This window comes from Vollenhovia emeryi, unplaced genomic scaffold (genome assembly GCF_000949405.1).
Source record: "Vollenhovia emeryi isolate VEMERY1.0 unplaced genomic scaffold, V.emery_V1.0 DF939362.1, whole genome shotgun sequence".
NCBI lineage: Eukaryota > Metazoa > Arthropoda > Insecta > Hymenoptera > Formicidae > Vollenhovia > Vollenhovia emeryi.
In genome coordinates, this window is record NW_011967004.1 from 93,115 (window position 1) to 109,399 (window position 16,285).

Below are 16,285 nucleotides of genomic sequence, written 5' to 3' on the forward strand. Positions count from 1 at the left end.
AGCAAACAATAGGTTTCATGTAATGGTAACCCTATAACGGAAAAGTAGGAGCCGCGTAAGAACAATACGAACATCCCAGCTAGGCCTTGTATATTGCATCCCCCTGCCCTATTTTTCCACTCTTCTGATGCTAAATAATACTTAATTTCTTGTTCACTGAGACGTTTAAATTTCACTATCGTAACCACAGTTCTAATATGTTGTTTAGATTGATCGGGAGTTAATAGACACACACTAGTATATACTCTATGCCTTCTTCCTGATAACAAGCGGATGCATTTTTCTGCTTGCTCAACGTTTTCAGCTTTAAGCAATATCCTTCTACCACACGCAACAACTGTATCAACACCAAGCACAAAGTAATTTGGATTTGAACTTTGTATTTTCTCAGCTTTACTTTTTGCCATACGGATTGAGTAATCCTTCGGAAGTTCCTTTTTCAAAGGAGTTTCCTCTATATCTGCTGGCAAAATCAAGCCTGGTTTAATATTGATTTGTTTTAGTAAAGCTATACGCCTTTTCGATGATGAAGCAAGAATAAGATTATTTAGAGATCGTTCTGTCACTTGTACCTTTAAGCCTTCTAATGATCCGACCTTTTTTCGCATTCCTATCGTAAATGCTCATCTCAACTAACACCCTATCCCCTATAATGATGCGTATTTTACTTCTTCTCACTTTCCCTGATACATGACAGATAATCTCATGTTCATTATCCAGTTTCACTCTAAATTCTGCTGCAGGTAGTAAAGCAGTTACTGCCCCTTCCACTTCAAAAATTGTTTTCGATTTCTCGTCTTTTATCATATGTTATATTATAATTTAATAATCTTTTTCAGTCTACTATAGATTTTAAATTATTATCAACACAAAAGACCTTGTGCACCCCACTTAAGTTGCTACTTAACCCCAACCATCTTCACGATAATGCCTTACCTACGTTTCTACTCTCTGCCACCTTCTCAACAGAACTTATAGAACTTATGTTAGAAGATAAATCATCATCACAATTTTCCTTATCGCTACCATATCCGTCATCAAAGCTTAAAGATCTGCGTAATGTTGTTTTTTCTTTCAGTGGAACACAAGACTCATTATCAAGCTCACTAGAAACGCCCCCTTTTAGGATATAAAATTGATCGTTGTGGCTCCTTTGTCCATCAGCAAGAATTTTTTCTTTTAGTCCATCAAGCATTTCTATAATGTCATCATCATTGCATGCATTATCTTTAGTGAGTCCAAGTGTAAGTATCACATCTTCTGGAAATTCTTCATACTTGTTTTCTGACTCTTCAATGTCGAACTTTAGTCTCTCTTCTTCAAGTTCATCTTTCAAATTGCTACCCCGCCTCTCTAACCTTACAATTGCTTGATTAGTTTCTGCTTCTATTTCTTGCTTCAATTCAACGTTTTCTTCGGACAGCATCTGATTATTTAAAATCAATTCATCCATTTGTTGTGAATTAATTTCTGTCTGAGTTGCAATCTGTTGTAATTTAACTTTTGTTTGAGTTGATGCATTGCTATTAATAGAAGGAGGAAGGCTATTGTCAGCATCAACTTTATGGTCTAACTTTTCCTCTGGTTCCTTATTTTGATAGGCCACTATAGATTCATTATGAAAATTAATAGGTACAACATCAGCAGCCTTACCCTTTTCTAGTGATTTCATTACAGCATTATACAAGGAGAGACCTTGAATATATAATTCATCGTTTTGCTTTATTAATTCTAGGATCTCCTCCGATGAAACAAAATCTTCACCATTAAATTTTAGTACTTCAGTTATGCGATCGCTACTCACATTCATAATCATGGTACAAATTGAAACATTCCCGAACTCATCCTTTATAGGCCAAGTGCTTGTCATTTCATAACATGCGCCTTCTTTAAATTCATAATATCTTTTCTTATCTTCTTGATAAGCGTATATTTCATGTTTTTTATTGCAATAGATATTCAATTTTTTAATATCTTTCTCTTGCTGTAAAATGTCACTAATTCTTGTTGGCTCACTTCTATTGTAATTAATAAGGTTAACATTCAAAACTCTATGAGCGTTATCAGTTTCTGTGTAATAAGCTTGAAGCTCTACGTCTTTCCTCTCAAAATATTTACTTGCAGTTTTTTTTCCCTGCTCTGCCAACTCTATGCATTTATCTATATCTTCCTTAAAGCTCTTATTAGCAGACTCTGTTACTGCTTTATCTATGTACGTTTGTTTAAAATCTCTATCGTTTATTAGGTCATAAAAACTCCACCCATCCCCAAAAGCCCCCTGCACGTAAGTGAAATTCTTTTTTTCCTTTAGTTCTCTTAAGAACCACACCTTTTCTTTCAGATTTTTCAGTTGAAAGCTTATCCTTGCCTTTACACTAGAGTTTTTGGCAGGAATATTCATTTCCTCTAATTCTTTAAATAATTTATTATCTTTTATAATTGAGTAGCAAAACTTTACAATAGCAGAATTTGCAAACAAAGGATCTTTTTTTATACCTTCATCAAGAATTTCTTTAAAATGTGCAAATTGAGGTAGAACATAAAAATCGATTATTTCTTTTTCTGATCCCGTTTTATTAGCATAAGAGATATCACCTAATTGTGAATGTAACTCTTTCAATGTATGGTAGATAAGCATAGAGTAATAAACTTCCCTATTCAGTGAAGTTGGTCCTATACAAAAATGCTTTTCAAATTGATCACCTGCCTCTGCTGCTTTGTCTCCCTTAATCAAACCTGCAATCATAATATACCCCTTATAACTATATTTATATTATAACATACATTTAAGAAAAATCACACTGCTCACTGTATGTTCACACTGCTGCTTTGTATAATAGATTGTTTGAAGTCACACAAGTATCTTTCTTTATTAGATAAAAGTTAACAAGACGTTTTCATATATTTTTAAGCTTAATAACATCTTCCCTATTTGGACTAGTTGAAATTAGATGAATTGGTACGCCTATTAATTTTTCTAACCTGTCTATATATTTTATTAAATTAGTAGGCAATGCTTTAATCAACCTTTTACCTTGAGTGTTTTCTTTCCAGCCAGGAAATTCTTCATACACTGGCTCTAGTTCTTCTTGTATTGAATGTGATGCAGGTAAATAATCATACATTTTCCCGCTGTACTTGTAACCAATGCATATTTTAACTGTATCAAAAGAATCAAGAACATCTAATTTGGTTAATACAATACTTGAAACTCCAGAAAGTTGCACAGCCTGACGCACTAAAACTGCGTCAAACCACCCGCAGCGCCTTCTTCTATTGCTCACTGTTCCAAGTTCCTTGCCTATAGTAAATAAGCTATCTCCAATCTCGTTCTTTTGCTCAGTAGGAAATGGACCATTGCCCACTCTTGTTGTATACGCTTTTGCTACACCAATAATGTGAGCATTGTAGGATAATCCTGAGCCTGTTATCGCTTGCGATGCTACAGTATTACTTGAAGTAACAAAAGGGTAAGTTCCGTGGTCGATATCTAAAAATGCGCCTTGGGCGCCTTCAAATATTATTTTCTTACCTTCTTTCATCAAGTCATTTAATATCTTCCATACAGGTTTTTTATATGGAAGAATTTTTTCTGAAATCTCTTGAATTTCCTTTAATACTTCTTCTTTTTTAACCACCTGGTAGTTAAGGCCTTTTCTGATAGCATTGTGGTAATTCAGAAGAGTATCTACTCTTTTGTTGAGCTCATCTGCGTTTTCTAAGTCACAAAGGCGTATAGCTCTCCTGCCAACTTTATCTTCATAACATGGCCCTATCCCTTTGTTTGTTGTACCAATTTTGTGATTCCCGTTTAAATCTTCAAATAGCTTTTCCTTGTCCTTATGTACGCTAAGTATTAATGGACAGCTCTCGGATACCATCAAGTTGTTATAGTTTATGTCCACTCCTTTAACTTTCAATGACTCTATCTCTGAGACTAGAGCATGCGAATCAAGAGCAACACCGTTTCCTATAATAGATATTTTGCCCGTTCTTAAAACAGCAGAGGGCAGTAAATTTAATTTATAAACCTCATCATCTATTACTATAGTGTGCCCTGCATTATTTCCTCCCTGAAATCTCACAACTACATCTGCATTCTCAGAAAGATAATCTACTATTTTACCCTTGCCTTCGTCACCCCATTGCAGACCAATAATTACAATGTTATTCATCATTATTTTCTAAATTAATACATAAATATTAATGCAGTACGCTACAAATGAAAAGAGAAATCTACGCCTTTCCTACACCTCTTAAATAAAGAAATATACTGTCGATTTTCTTAATATATTACCAAATTATTCATCATTATATGATATAACTTACAGCATATTTACAGTAAGGTGTTATTTATGAAAGAGACAAAAGGAAAAAATAATAAGAGTCCAGTAGTTAGATTAAAGGCCACAGCTAAAGAGTTCAATTTTAGTAAATTAAGAGCAGATCAAGATAATAAATTAGCGAATTCCGGTGAAACAATGTTCTTAGATTTTCAAAGGATGAATTTTATTATTAACGGAAAAGAAATAGATAAAAATCTTATTATTGCATTTAAGGAAGGAGCTAAGCACCGCAAAAGCGAACTTTTTAATAGTGATGATATATATAATGACGAAATATTTAACAAAAAAGGAACAAGAGAAATAGATACGGATCATGGCAAAGCTTTTGTTGCTTCAGTACTCGAAGATATTGAGAAAGAGCTTATAAGTAATGCATTGGGTGAGCTATGGAAAAATCACTGTGAAAATCCCAAAACTGCCAATCATCAAAAAACCGATTCATATAAGAAAGAATTTGAAGAATTTTACAATGCTGGCCACGGGTATATCCATCTATTACCTACAGAGAGAGATAAAAACAAGGATTACCGTTCCTTTGCAAAAGAAGTTTTCAAAAAAATGTTCAGATACGCTGGGGCAGAAGTTCCAAGTAATGCTATTTTAGAAGAGCTAGTTACCAATTGTAATCAAGCAGGGTATGAGGCTGCTCCATTTATACAAACCCAACTTGCACTTGGACAGTCGTTCATAGTAGAAAATCCTAAAAAAGTAATAAATATTGATTGTGCTAACCAAAATAATGTAAGAATTAGATCTGACATGAGGCTACCAATACTCTCTGTTAAAAATCAAGTTATGCATGGTGATAAGATATGTGATCTGTCTAACTCATTAGAATTTACACTTGAGTCTCAAGATGGTGAAGACCTTGTAAAATATCGAGATGGTAAATTATCACTTACTATTCCTAAAGAGTTAAAAAATTATAAAGATAATGGCAAGAACTTGTTTGACATTATTAAAGAATATTTTCAGAAATTCTGTGCAAAATTAGGATTTAAACCTGAGACAAAAATACAAATAGAGCATGGCTTCGGTGCTCAAAGTAACTATTTAGATGGTACAATATCAACCACAGGATCAGATGCAAATGAAGAATTTATCAATCTTTTAAGCGAAAATCTCAGAGAGAGGTTATTGGGGTCAGGAGTTGCTCTAGAAGATGAAGATGTTGATGATATTGTTGAAGTCAGAGTATCTACCGTTATAGATCTATTGAGTAATTATGCTAAATTGGAAGATAATAAAGAACACAGAGAGTTATTAATAAGTAAAGTAGCAGATAATTTAGGACTTTCCACTCAAGATAAAACAGCACCAGAAGTATTGATGGAATTAGGCTCTTTACCTTCTTTGATAAAAGGTCAGGTTAATCATAATCAAGTGCAGTCTGTTGTAAATACTTTTATTAAGTTAATTATTGAAGGGAAAAGCGAAGTATACAAAAAAGGAGGTGCGATTAATGCAATTGATGCAATTCATCAGAAGATAGATAAGGCAATTGTTGAGCAAGAAAAAAGAGCAACCAACAAACAAGATATAGAAAATGATAAATGGACAGATAGAATCAAAAAACAGAATTATCTGTGGAATCACATGAACATTTACTTTAAAAATACTGGTAGGCTCTCTAGCATACTCTTCTATAGAGTTGCAAGACTATCTAATACCGCACACTAATTTCTCTCTTTATCTTATATAAATTAATTAAGTAAAGCGAATACAGTATCCACACTACTAAAAAAAATGTGATACAAAACATAAACATTACAATGAGTGGCAACAGCAAAGAACTTTCTATTGCTACTCCACCTCTTCTTAGAATACTTCCTGGCTGGTGGAGAGTAGACCATAAATTTACGGAAAATTTTACTATAGGAATATTTATAGCACTAAAAATAGCAAATACTGCTGCTGATTTTTCTGCCCTCGCTTCATTATCAAAAGCGCTCCACAATGAAAGGTAGCCAACATATAGGAAAAATAAAATTAGCATTGAAGTAAGCCTTGCATCCCATACCCACCAAGTGCCCCAGGTTCCTTTTCCCCAGATGCTACCTGTGATTAAGCATATTGCAGAAAAGACTGTCCCTGCAGGAGCAGCAGCATGCGCTAAAACACCAGCAATGCTATTGCTCCATACCAACGAAATGAAACTGAGTAATGCAATTAATCCATATATTCCAAGTGCAAGCCATGCAGAAGGCACATGAATGTACATAATTCGTACAATTTCTCCTTGTTTATAATCTTCTGGGGAGAAGAATAACGCCAAAGACATTCCAATTAAAAAACATGCGAAACAAATAATCCCAATCCAAGGTAGTGCTTTTTTAGAAAAAGAAGTGAAATTTGTAGGCTTTAATAAAAACATTCGTTTTGAGAATAATTGTGTTAAGAATTTATCAATTAGTTTGAGTTTTATCAACAAGATAGTTTTTCTATATTTACGTAGTATAATAAATTAGCACAATTTCAGTAGCAGATTGCTTGCTATTATTTTTAGTATAACGTTGATGACCCTTAAAAAGCTTAATCTACACTTAGTATCAGATTCAAGTGGTGAAACTGTTATATCAGTTGCAAAATCAGCTCTGAAACACTTTCGTTCTGTAGAAACAATCGAATATGTTTGGTCTTTTGTGAAAGGAGAAGAGCAGGTTGATAAAATTTTGGAGGAAATTAATAAGAAAAGTGATGAGCATAACTTTGTTATATGCACTATTACTGATGATGAGCTAAGAAAATATCTAAAAGATAACTGTATAAAGTTGAAAATTCCCTATAGAGCAATATTATCACATATTATTAGAGAAATTTCGTCCTATCTTGAAATTGAAAAAGACGAAAAGCTTGACTTGCATACTGAGATAAATAACGAATATTTCCAGCGCATTGAGGCAATAAACTACACTATTAATCATGATGATGGACAAAGTATTCAAGATATTGATAAAGCAGATATAATTTTGGTTGGAGTTTCACGTACATCAAAATCTCCCACCAGTACGTATTTAGCTTACCGAGGCTATAAGGTTGCAAATATTCCTTTTGTTAGTGGAGTACCCTTTTATGTCGACTTGGCAAAATTAAAAAATAAACTAACGATAGGGGTAACAATAGACGTAAGTAGGCTAATAGAAATACGCAAAAATAGACTTACTTCAATTAACAACAAAGATAACAATATATATGCTAATCCTGAGAAAGTAGAAAAGGAAATTAAAGAAGCAGAGGAACTATTTAAGCAGAATAACTGGCCAATTATTGATGTCACGCAAAAGTCAATCGAAGAAGTATCAGCAACAATTATACAGTATTTTAATAAAATGTGAAAAATTTATCAATTGACTAACTCTCTGTAAGTGATCATAATGTAAGGTAATTTAATTCTTACTATAGATATGAAAGTCAAAGGGTCGCTAAAATCTCATCGTAACAGAGATAAAAATTGTAAAGTTGTGAAAAGGGGTGGTAAGATTTACATTATAAACAAGGTAAAGCCAAGATGTAAAGCACGTCAAGGTTCTTAGCTTTTTGTTCACCTTTTCATATTATACATTTCTTGTATGTGAAAGTACGGTGCTTATATCCAAAAAGAAGCAAAAGTTACTGTGTTTAAGCGCAGCCCTGCTCATTTCTTCTCTTACATTATATTTCAGCATTAGCACAATTACAGGTAAACGCGGCTTATTGACGCTAATAGACTTAAAAAAAGAAATCGAGTACAATAAACTTCTGCTAAAGGATGTCTCTTCTGAAAAGAAAAAGTTGGACAACAAAGTATTTGGCTTATATGAAAAAAGCTTAGATTTAGATCTGCTTGATGAGCAAGCAAAAAATGCTTTAGGTTATGTGAACCCTAATGAACTTATGGTTGTTCTTGACGTGGAATAGCGGTAGACTTCTTGCGTTACCTACTGTCATCCCAGTACTCCTTTCTTGTCATTCCAGTAGCTGACACTGCCCTCCTTTGTCATCCCAGTGCCCCTGTGATGTCATTCCAGTCTGGGATCCAGGTTGCTCACAAGCAAACTAGCATAGAAAGTGGTTACAATGTTTTCGATGAGATTGCAGGAAGGCTGGATTCCAGCGTCACGCGCTGGAATGACAAAAGAGTGGGCTGTTGGTTTTTCATATGGTTATGCAAGCACTTAAATTTTTGATCAGAAAGGAACAAGTTTAGAGAAAAATAATGATATTATTAGTGGAACATAAAATAGTCCCACTGCAGTACTGATTAGAAGCAACAGAGTAGCTTTATCTGGTTGATAATTCAAAATATTAGCAAGTATTATACTGGACCCAGAAACTGGAATAATAGCTAGCAACATCAGTGCTTTATATATACTCTCGTCGTATACACCTATAACATGTTTGTCTATAAGAACGATTCCTAAAACAAATAATGGCCAGAATACGTACTTTGCTGTAATAGTGATCAAAGCAAGCTTCCAATCTACTTTAAAGCTTGTAATATTCGCAATGCTCACTCCAAGTAGCACCATTCCTAGTGTAACAAATGTACTTCTAATATTCATCATAACATCTGTTAAAAAAGTAGGTATTTGTATATCGTATATACTTAAAAAGAAGCCCAGAACCATCGCATAAAGCGAAGGAAGTTTGAACAACTTTAATATGCATTCTTTTGCAGTATAAATACCATTTGCGGCTATGTAAAATCCTAAGCTATTTTCAAACAACGCCATTCCTATATAACAAACAACATATACAGATACTGAATCTTCATCAAATAAAGCCATGGCAATCGGCAGGCCAAAATAACCCATACTTGTGCTGCCCGAGCTAAACGCTAATATGTTTCTCGTGTTATCCTTAAATAAAAAAGAAGAAAGATAATACACTGATAAGGACATAGTGCTACTTATAAACCATATCAAAACCGGCAGAAAAATTACTTTTAAATTAACTTCTGTATGAGAGACTCCATATAAAATCACTATTGGATTAGCTATATAAAAGAGTATTTGAGATATAGTGTTTCTGTCAATTTTAAGACATTTTCCTGCTAAATAACCAATAAATATTGTAATATAAATAGGTAATATTTTGAGAAAAAGAGTAAGGAACATACTAGCCTATTGTGATACTTTTGACTGATAAAGTGATATTAGATCTTAAGGTATTATAAAAGTAAACAAAATTTATTTTCCAATTTATCCAGCTCATAGTTAATTAAAAAAGATTCACTTAGTGCCAAAATTTGTTTTTACATAGGACTTAAGGATGACATTTTTATGATAAAATTATGTTAAGTTTCTATAAAGCTTCTTGCATATTTTTTTAATAATGACATATTTACTAAAAATTAAACTGCTTGTAGTAATTTAGACGGACTGTTGAAAAAACACTCATCTTGCATGGTTCTCAGGAATTCTTGCCTTGATCATTAAGATTGTACCATTACTTTCCCCAATTTTTTTAAATCCAACTTTTTCGTAAACACGGATTGCACGAACATTTGCTGTATCTGGGTCAACAAAAGCATTTTCAGAAACTTTAAAGACAAATTCGTTTAAAAATATATTCAAAGCTTGTGGACCAATGCCTTTGCCCACATAATCCAGCTCTCCGATATACCAGTCTATAGCAACACAGCTTTCTGGAAGCTCAGAAGTATCGTAGCCCTGCTCAGGTGGAAAATCATGTTTGTTATAGTATTGAATATAACCAATATCAACCCCGTTACAATTAATAATGAATGTCTGGTGTCCAATTTATATCCGCATCCCACCATTTCTTTATGTGAGGTGTTTCTAACCATTCTAATAACAGTAAAAAATGTTCTTCTTTCAACGCTTTAAATGTGAGATTTTTATTCATTAATTAAAAATCTCAAATGTTACTACCATTTCTGTTAATCCTGTCTCTAATTGCCAAGTTCATTGAAATTGACATTTCCGTACCTAGTTTTCCTGATATGGTGCACTATTTTAACGTATCAGAAGGCACAATTCAATTTACAGATGTGAGCGATTAACTTTCCCCGGCCAATCTTTCTGCTTCATTACGTGAGATTAGTGCCTCAATAAATTCATCTAGTTCACCTTCTTTTATAATCTCCTCTAGCCGATGTGAAGTTAGATTAATTCTGTGGTCTGTTATTCTTGATTGTGGAAAGTTATATGTTCTTATGCGCTCGGAACGATCACCAGAGCCAATCTGACTTTTTCTCATTGTTGACCTTTCCATTTCTTTTTTTTGTCTTTCAATTTCGTATAGCCTTGCCCTCAATACTTTAAGCGCTTTAGCTTTATTTTTGTGCTGCGATTTTTCATCTTGCTGTATTACAATTATCCCTGTTGGCAAGTGGGTGACCCTTACTGCGCTGTCAGTTGTATTCACTGATTGCCCTCCAGGACCACTGGATCTATAAACATCTATTCGTAAGTCTTTTTCTTCTATTTTAAAGTCAACTTCTTCTACTTCAGGTAATATCGCAACAGTAGCGGCAGAGGTATGTAACCTTCCTGAGGATTCAGTTTCTGGCACTCTCTGTACTCTGTGCGCTCCTGATTCAAATTTCAACCTTGCAAAAACTTCTGTTCCATTAATGAGTGCAGAAGCTTCTTTATAGCCACCTATACCTGTATTAGAAATGCTTATTGGCTCGAACTTCCAATTTCTTCTTTCTGCATATTTTTGATACATACGAAATAACATTGCTGCAAATAATGCTGCTTCTTCTCCTCCTGTACCGGCTCTGATTTCCAATATTGCATTTCTTGAGTCATCTTCATCTTTAGGCAATAATGCTAACTTTAGTTTTGCTTTTACTTTTGGTAATAATACCCTGTGCTTTTCGAAAAATTCTTCTTTTGCTAACTCTTTTATACCACCTTCGCTATTTTCATCTTTCATTATTTCTTCTAAGTCTGAAATTTCCTCTTTCAGCGTGTTATATTCATCAATTATCCTGATTATTGGCCTGAGCTCAGAGTATTCCTTTGAAAGGGTAATGAATTCTTTTTGACTTAAATTGGTAGGGTTTTCCAAGTTCCTTTCTATATCACTAAATTTTTTCTTTAAGTCTTGTAAATTATTCTCTATATTCATATAGTACAGATCTAGCTAAGTAATATATACTGAAATAAAAAATTTCTTATATCAAGCAATAACACTATAATATACCTTCTACTTGAATATAATGGCAAGACAGATAACATCAAGCTGCAATTTCATATTTGGAGCTTCGGACATGAAATCATTACCAGATGAGTCGGCTCCAGAGATTGCGTTTGCTGGTAGATCAAATGTAGGAAAATCCAGTCTGATCAACTTACTGATAAACAGCAAAAAAGCTGCCAGAGTTTCCTCTAAACCTGGATGCACTAGACAAATAAATTTTTATTCTATGTACAATGATAAGTTCAGACTCGTTGACCTACCAGGGTATGGTTATTCTCATGCAGGTAAGGAGGAAATTATACAATATTTAAACTTAATTGAGTATTATCTAATTCAAAGAAAAAATCTAAGAAGAGTGTTTGTATTGATAGATAGCAAGGTAGGATTAAAAGAAATAGACAAAGACTTCATTTATTGGTTAATATATAATAATATTAACTTTAACGTTGTGCTAACAAAAATAGATAAAGTGAGTCAAAAAAGCCTAGATGCCATTCTAGAAGATACTCAAAAATGGATTAATAATGAAAATGTGTCAATTCATCAAATAAGCATTCGTGTTAAGCATAAAATAATCAAGGTAAGAGATGAGTTTTTCAAGTTTACAAGATAAAAAAATGAAAAGTAGTGAATTTTTAAAGGGTGAGGTATCATTTGAACAAAAAGCAGAAATATTACTTGAAGTGCTGTCTAGCATACCTAGCTTTGTAGGTGAAACTTTTGTCATTAAATGTGGCAGCGTAACGATCTCAGATAAAACACTATTCTATACTTTTGTGCATAATGTTGTCTTATTAAAGCAGCTTGGTATAAATCCGGTGATAGTTCATGACGGAGAACATGAAATTAACTCAGTGTTAAAAATGCTGGGTATGGACAGTAAGTTTGTGAATGGTATCAGACTTACAGACAAAGACACTATGAAAATCATTGAAATGGCACTGTGTGGTTCAGTTAATAAAAAAATTGTTCAGCATATAAATTCTGCTGGTGGTTCAGCCATTGGATTATGTGGAAAAGACGGCAACTTAATAAAAGCTGAAAAGATAAGCACTACGCTTAAGGAAGACAGATCAAATAACATCGAAAAAATATTAGACATGGGATTCATCGGTAGGCCCACTGAAATCAATCCCGATATATTATTTTTTATTGAAGAATCAGATTTTATACCAGTTATTGCACCTATCGGTCATGGAAAAAATGGGGAAACATATCATATTGATGCCGATAGCACTGCAAGCACAATTGCAATTGCAGTTTCTGCATCTAAAATGATAACCTTTAGCGATACAGGTGAAGAAATAGATAAAATTGGTGGCAGGAAGATATCTGTTAAAAATTTAAATGCATCGATTGATTGTGGCAAAATTCAAGGAGAAAAATTTATTGGAAGGCTTATGGCATATACTAAAATGATAGAAGAATGTGCTGGAGTTGTTCACATAGTTGATGGTAGAATACCTAACATTATGCTTGATTTATTTACTGAGAATAATTCGAGCATATCAATTGTGAGTGATTTATAACTAGACAACTACACGAATAGACTTCTTGCATAACCATATAACGAACTTTTCTTGGAAATAGAAACGAAAAAACTTGCTTGACAAACTCCGCTAGCCCTCTTATTATGACAATAAGAGTATTTGTGACTCAAAACTTGTTTTTGATCCGCGCGGGTTCAATGACAAAATTCAGTAAAAAACTCAGAGTATTTATTGGCGGATTACATAAAATTATAGCGGCTGCATGTCTTTTTTATTTTTTCTACATTCAGCCAAATCGCGCTTATTTTAAGCGTTAGCACATTATTACAGCGCCACTTACAGTAATATAGAGTCAAAACTCGCACCACGGGGTTTCTTTTGCCTTTTTTTTTCGTTTGGTAAATTTCTTAATGTTTGTGGCTAAAAGAATCCAAGAGAGGTGTCATGCCAGTGCTCCTTTTTTTGTCATCCCAGTGCCCAGACACTGGGATCTAGCCTTTATTATTTGGTTGAAATTAAGTCTTCTGGATCCCAGTGTCAGTTACTTTCATGACATCATCATAAAATAAAATGAGATCCCAGTGTCACGCACTGGGATGACACCCTTTTGGATGGAAAGCTACTTTCATGACATCATCATAAAGTAAAATGAGATCCCAGTGCCCCTATGATATCATTCCAGCGCGTGACGCTGGAATCTAGTTCTTATTGTACATTTACTTGGTAAGTTTCCTGGATCCCAGTGTCTGGGCACTGGGATGACAAAGAAATAGGCACTGGGATGACAAAGAAATAGGCACTGGGATGACAAAGAAATAGGCACTGGGATGACGAGAAAGGAGTACTGGGATGACACCTACGCACGCTCACTTTGTCATTCCAGCGTGTAAAACATAGACCCCAAGTGTCAGCTACTTGAACAACATCACTTTGCTTAAAAATTGCAACGTTTGTACGCAATATGACGTTAGCCGTACCTTTCTTCTTTCTCCTGAAACTAAAATCTATATACTTAACTCCAGAAACTTCAAAATACGATGCGATCTAATATTAGAGAGTTATTTTGCTATATAAAGCCTAATCTATCTTATTTCATCATAGCTTTCATTGCAGTTTTATTTTCAGCCTTAACGATCCTCCTCTTTGGCAGAGGCTTAAGCAATATAATTGATTCTGGCACAGAGCACGATTTTACTACCAAACTATTAGTTGCAATACTTATAGTTTTAGCCATTTCTCTCACTGCATTTACCCGGTTATATTTCATTGGCATTGGCAGTGAGAAAGTTATCGCACGAATCAGATACAACTTATATAGCAGTATTACCGATTTACAACCAAGCTTCTTTGAGAACACAGGCGTACAAGATGTTATCTCAGCACTCATTACTGATACCTCTGTGCTGCAATCAATAATAAACAGCAGCTTACTAACCATATTACGAAATTTTGTGATTCTGATTGGTAGTGTTGCCATGTTATTATATACAAATATACAACTAACTGCGTATGCAGCCGCAATAATACCTATACTACTCATTATCATGACCTCACTTGGAAAAAAAGTGCGTAGCCATGCACGCTTTGCCCAGGATAAATTAAGTGAGCTTGCATCACTTAGTGAGGAAAATTTTCGGTCTATCGTAACCATCAAATCGTTTGTACTCGAAGAAAACGAAAAAATCCGTTTTAAGGAACATTTAAACTCAGTATCAAAATCATACGTAAAATTAGTACTCTTGCGTGCTATTTTAGTAACTCTAGTTATCACGTGTGTGATAGGTTCACTAGTTGTTTTGCTCTTCTTCGGTATTAAAGAAGTCTTAAGCAATAATATAACTATTGGAGAACTCTCCTCATTTGTGTTTTATTCAGCGCTTGCGGCAGGAGCTATAAATAATTTGAGCGATAATATCAGTGATTTACAACGAGGTCTTGGAATAGTAGAGCGTTTATTTGAATTTACAAATATGAAAAGCTCTATAGCAGATGCCGATGATCCTATAAAAATTTGTAGTGTTCAAAAAGGAATTTCGTTTAATGGCATAACATTTTTTTATGAATCTCAGTCTGATAAGCCAGCGTTAAATAACGTATCATTTTCTATAGAGGCAGGTCAAGCAGTGTCAATTGTTGGCCCATCTGGCAGTGGTAAAAGCACCATTTTAAAGCTTCTGCTCCGTTTTCATGATCCAAACAAAGGTAGCATTACTATCGATGGGCACAATATTAAGTCAATTGCACTCAATGACCTCAGATCGTTGTTTGGCTTAGTGCCACAAGATCACATGATATTTTCTTGCTCAATAATGGAAAATATACTATATGGCAAACCGGGTGCTGAATATGAGGAAGTGAAGCAAGCAGCTATCAGCGCTTATGCGATGGAATTTATTGATAAGCTGCCTGATAAATTTGATACATTTGTAGGAAAAAGAGGATTAAAACTTTCTGAAGGACAAAAACAACGTATTATAATAGCAAGAGCCATACTCAAAAACCCTCAGGTTTTAATACTGGATGAAGCAACCTCTGCCCTTGATTATAAAAGTGAAAACCTCGTGCAACAAGCATTGAGCAAGTTAATGCAAAACAGAACAACGATCGTAATTACACATAGGTTATCAACTGCACTTAAAACTGACAAGATTATAGTGATTAACCATGGGAAAGTAGAAGAAGTAGGAACTCATAACTCTCTAATGAGTAAAGACGGGCTGTATACAAAACTGGCGAAGATACAGTGGAATTGAAAGAAAATTTAAATCATATCGTTAGTTGATATGCTAGATTTATAATTAAAATTATTAAATTTTTAATCATTTTGATTTATAATCATCTCATAGTATTTTTTAGAGGATTATTATGACCCATAATTTTTTCATCTTCATGCACTCCTGTAGATACAGCTTGCGTAACGGTAAACTTATGGGCAGCTGTGAAAACAGTTCTTCATGTGTGATGCATGTGTAGAAGTAATAAACTCTTCTGTGTTAGATTTAAAAGAGGTTAAAACCTATTTTTCTTTCCATCAGTACCAGAGAGTACTGTTGATATTATATCAAAGTGATGAAGTGTGTACATTTTCAGTACACACTTTCACTTTATGGTTAATTTTTTAATAATTTCATTTACCAATGGAGGTACTTTATGCTAGTAAAAAATCTTTCTTGTCCGAATCAGGAAAATAAAAATTATATGTATCGGTTGCCATTTAATACGTGCTGTACCATTAATAAATGTGGTAAAGATCATAAGTGTGAAATTGATGATAAGACCAAGAATGAATTGAAGGAA

The 16,285-nt window shown here is 34.0% G+C and overlaps 2 protein-coding genes and 1 pseudogene across 2 annotated transcripts; 2 read left to right on the forward strand and 1 right to left on the reverse strand.

Moving 5' to 3' along the window:
- Positions 1-6,862: 6,862 nt before the first annotated feature.
- On the forward strand, positions 6,863-8,243 carry LOC105558249 (pyruvate, phosphate dikinase regulatory protein 1, chloroplastic-like). The gene is made up of 2 exons (XM_012005836.1): positions 6,863-7,662; positions 8,009-8,243. Exons 1-2 carry the CDS (start codon positions 6,863-6,865, stop codon positions 8,241-8,243), a joined length of 1,035 nt encoding a protein of 344 aa, XP_011861226.1.
- A 2,103-nt stretch (positions 8,244-10,346) lies between these two features.
- Positions 10,347-11,426, reverse strand: LOC105558250 (annotated as a pseudogene).
- A 142-nt stretch (positions 11,427-11,568) lies between these two features.
- LOC105558251 (ABC transporter C family member 10-like) lies at positions 11,569-15,741 on the forward strand. Its single transcript, XM_012005837.1, has 4 exons — positions 11,569-11,782; positions 11,870-12,078; positions 12,299-13,012; positions 15,058-15,741. The coding sequence occupies exons 1-4, from the start codon at positions 11,569-11,571 to the stop codon at positions 15,739-15,741; spliced, it is 1,821 nt and encodes a 606-aa protein (XP_011861227.1).
- The last annotated feature ends 544 nt before the right edge of the window (positions 15,742-16,285 follow it).

Bases quoted from the DNA above. Each gene is read 5' to 3' on its own strand.
- LOC105558249 (XM_012005836.1), top strand. From the start codon at position 6,863: ATGACCCTTAAAAAGCTTAATCTACACTTAGTATCAGATTCAAGTGGT. The intron at 7,663-8,008 runs GTATTTTAATAA...ATTATATTTCAG, and splicing joins GTATCAGCAACAATTATACA to CATTAGCACAATTACAGGTA.
- LOC105558251 (XM_012005837.1), top strand. From the start codon at position 11,569: ATGAAATCATTACCAGATGAGTCGGCTCCAGAGATTGCGTTTGCTGGT. The intron at 12,079-12,298 runs GTAAGAGATGAG...GTCTTATTAAAG, and splicing joins TTAAGCATAAAATAATCAAG to CAGCTTGGTATAAATCCGGT. The intron at 13,013-15,057 runs GTGAGTGATTTA...TATGAATCTCAG, and splicing joins ATAATTCGAGCATATCAATT to TCTGATAAGCCAGCGTTAAA.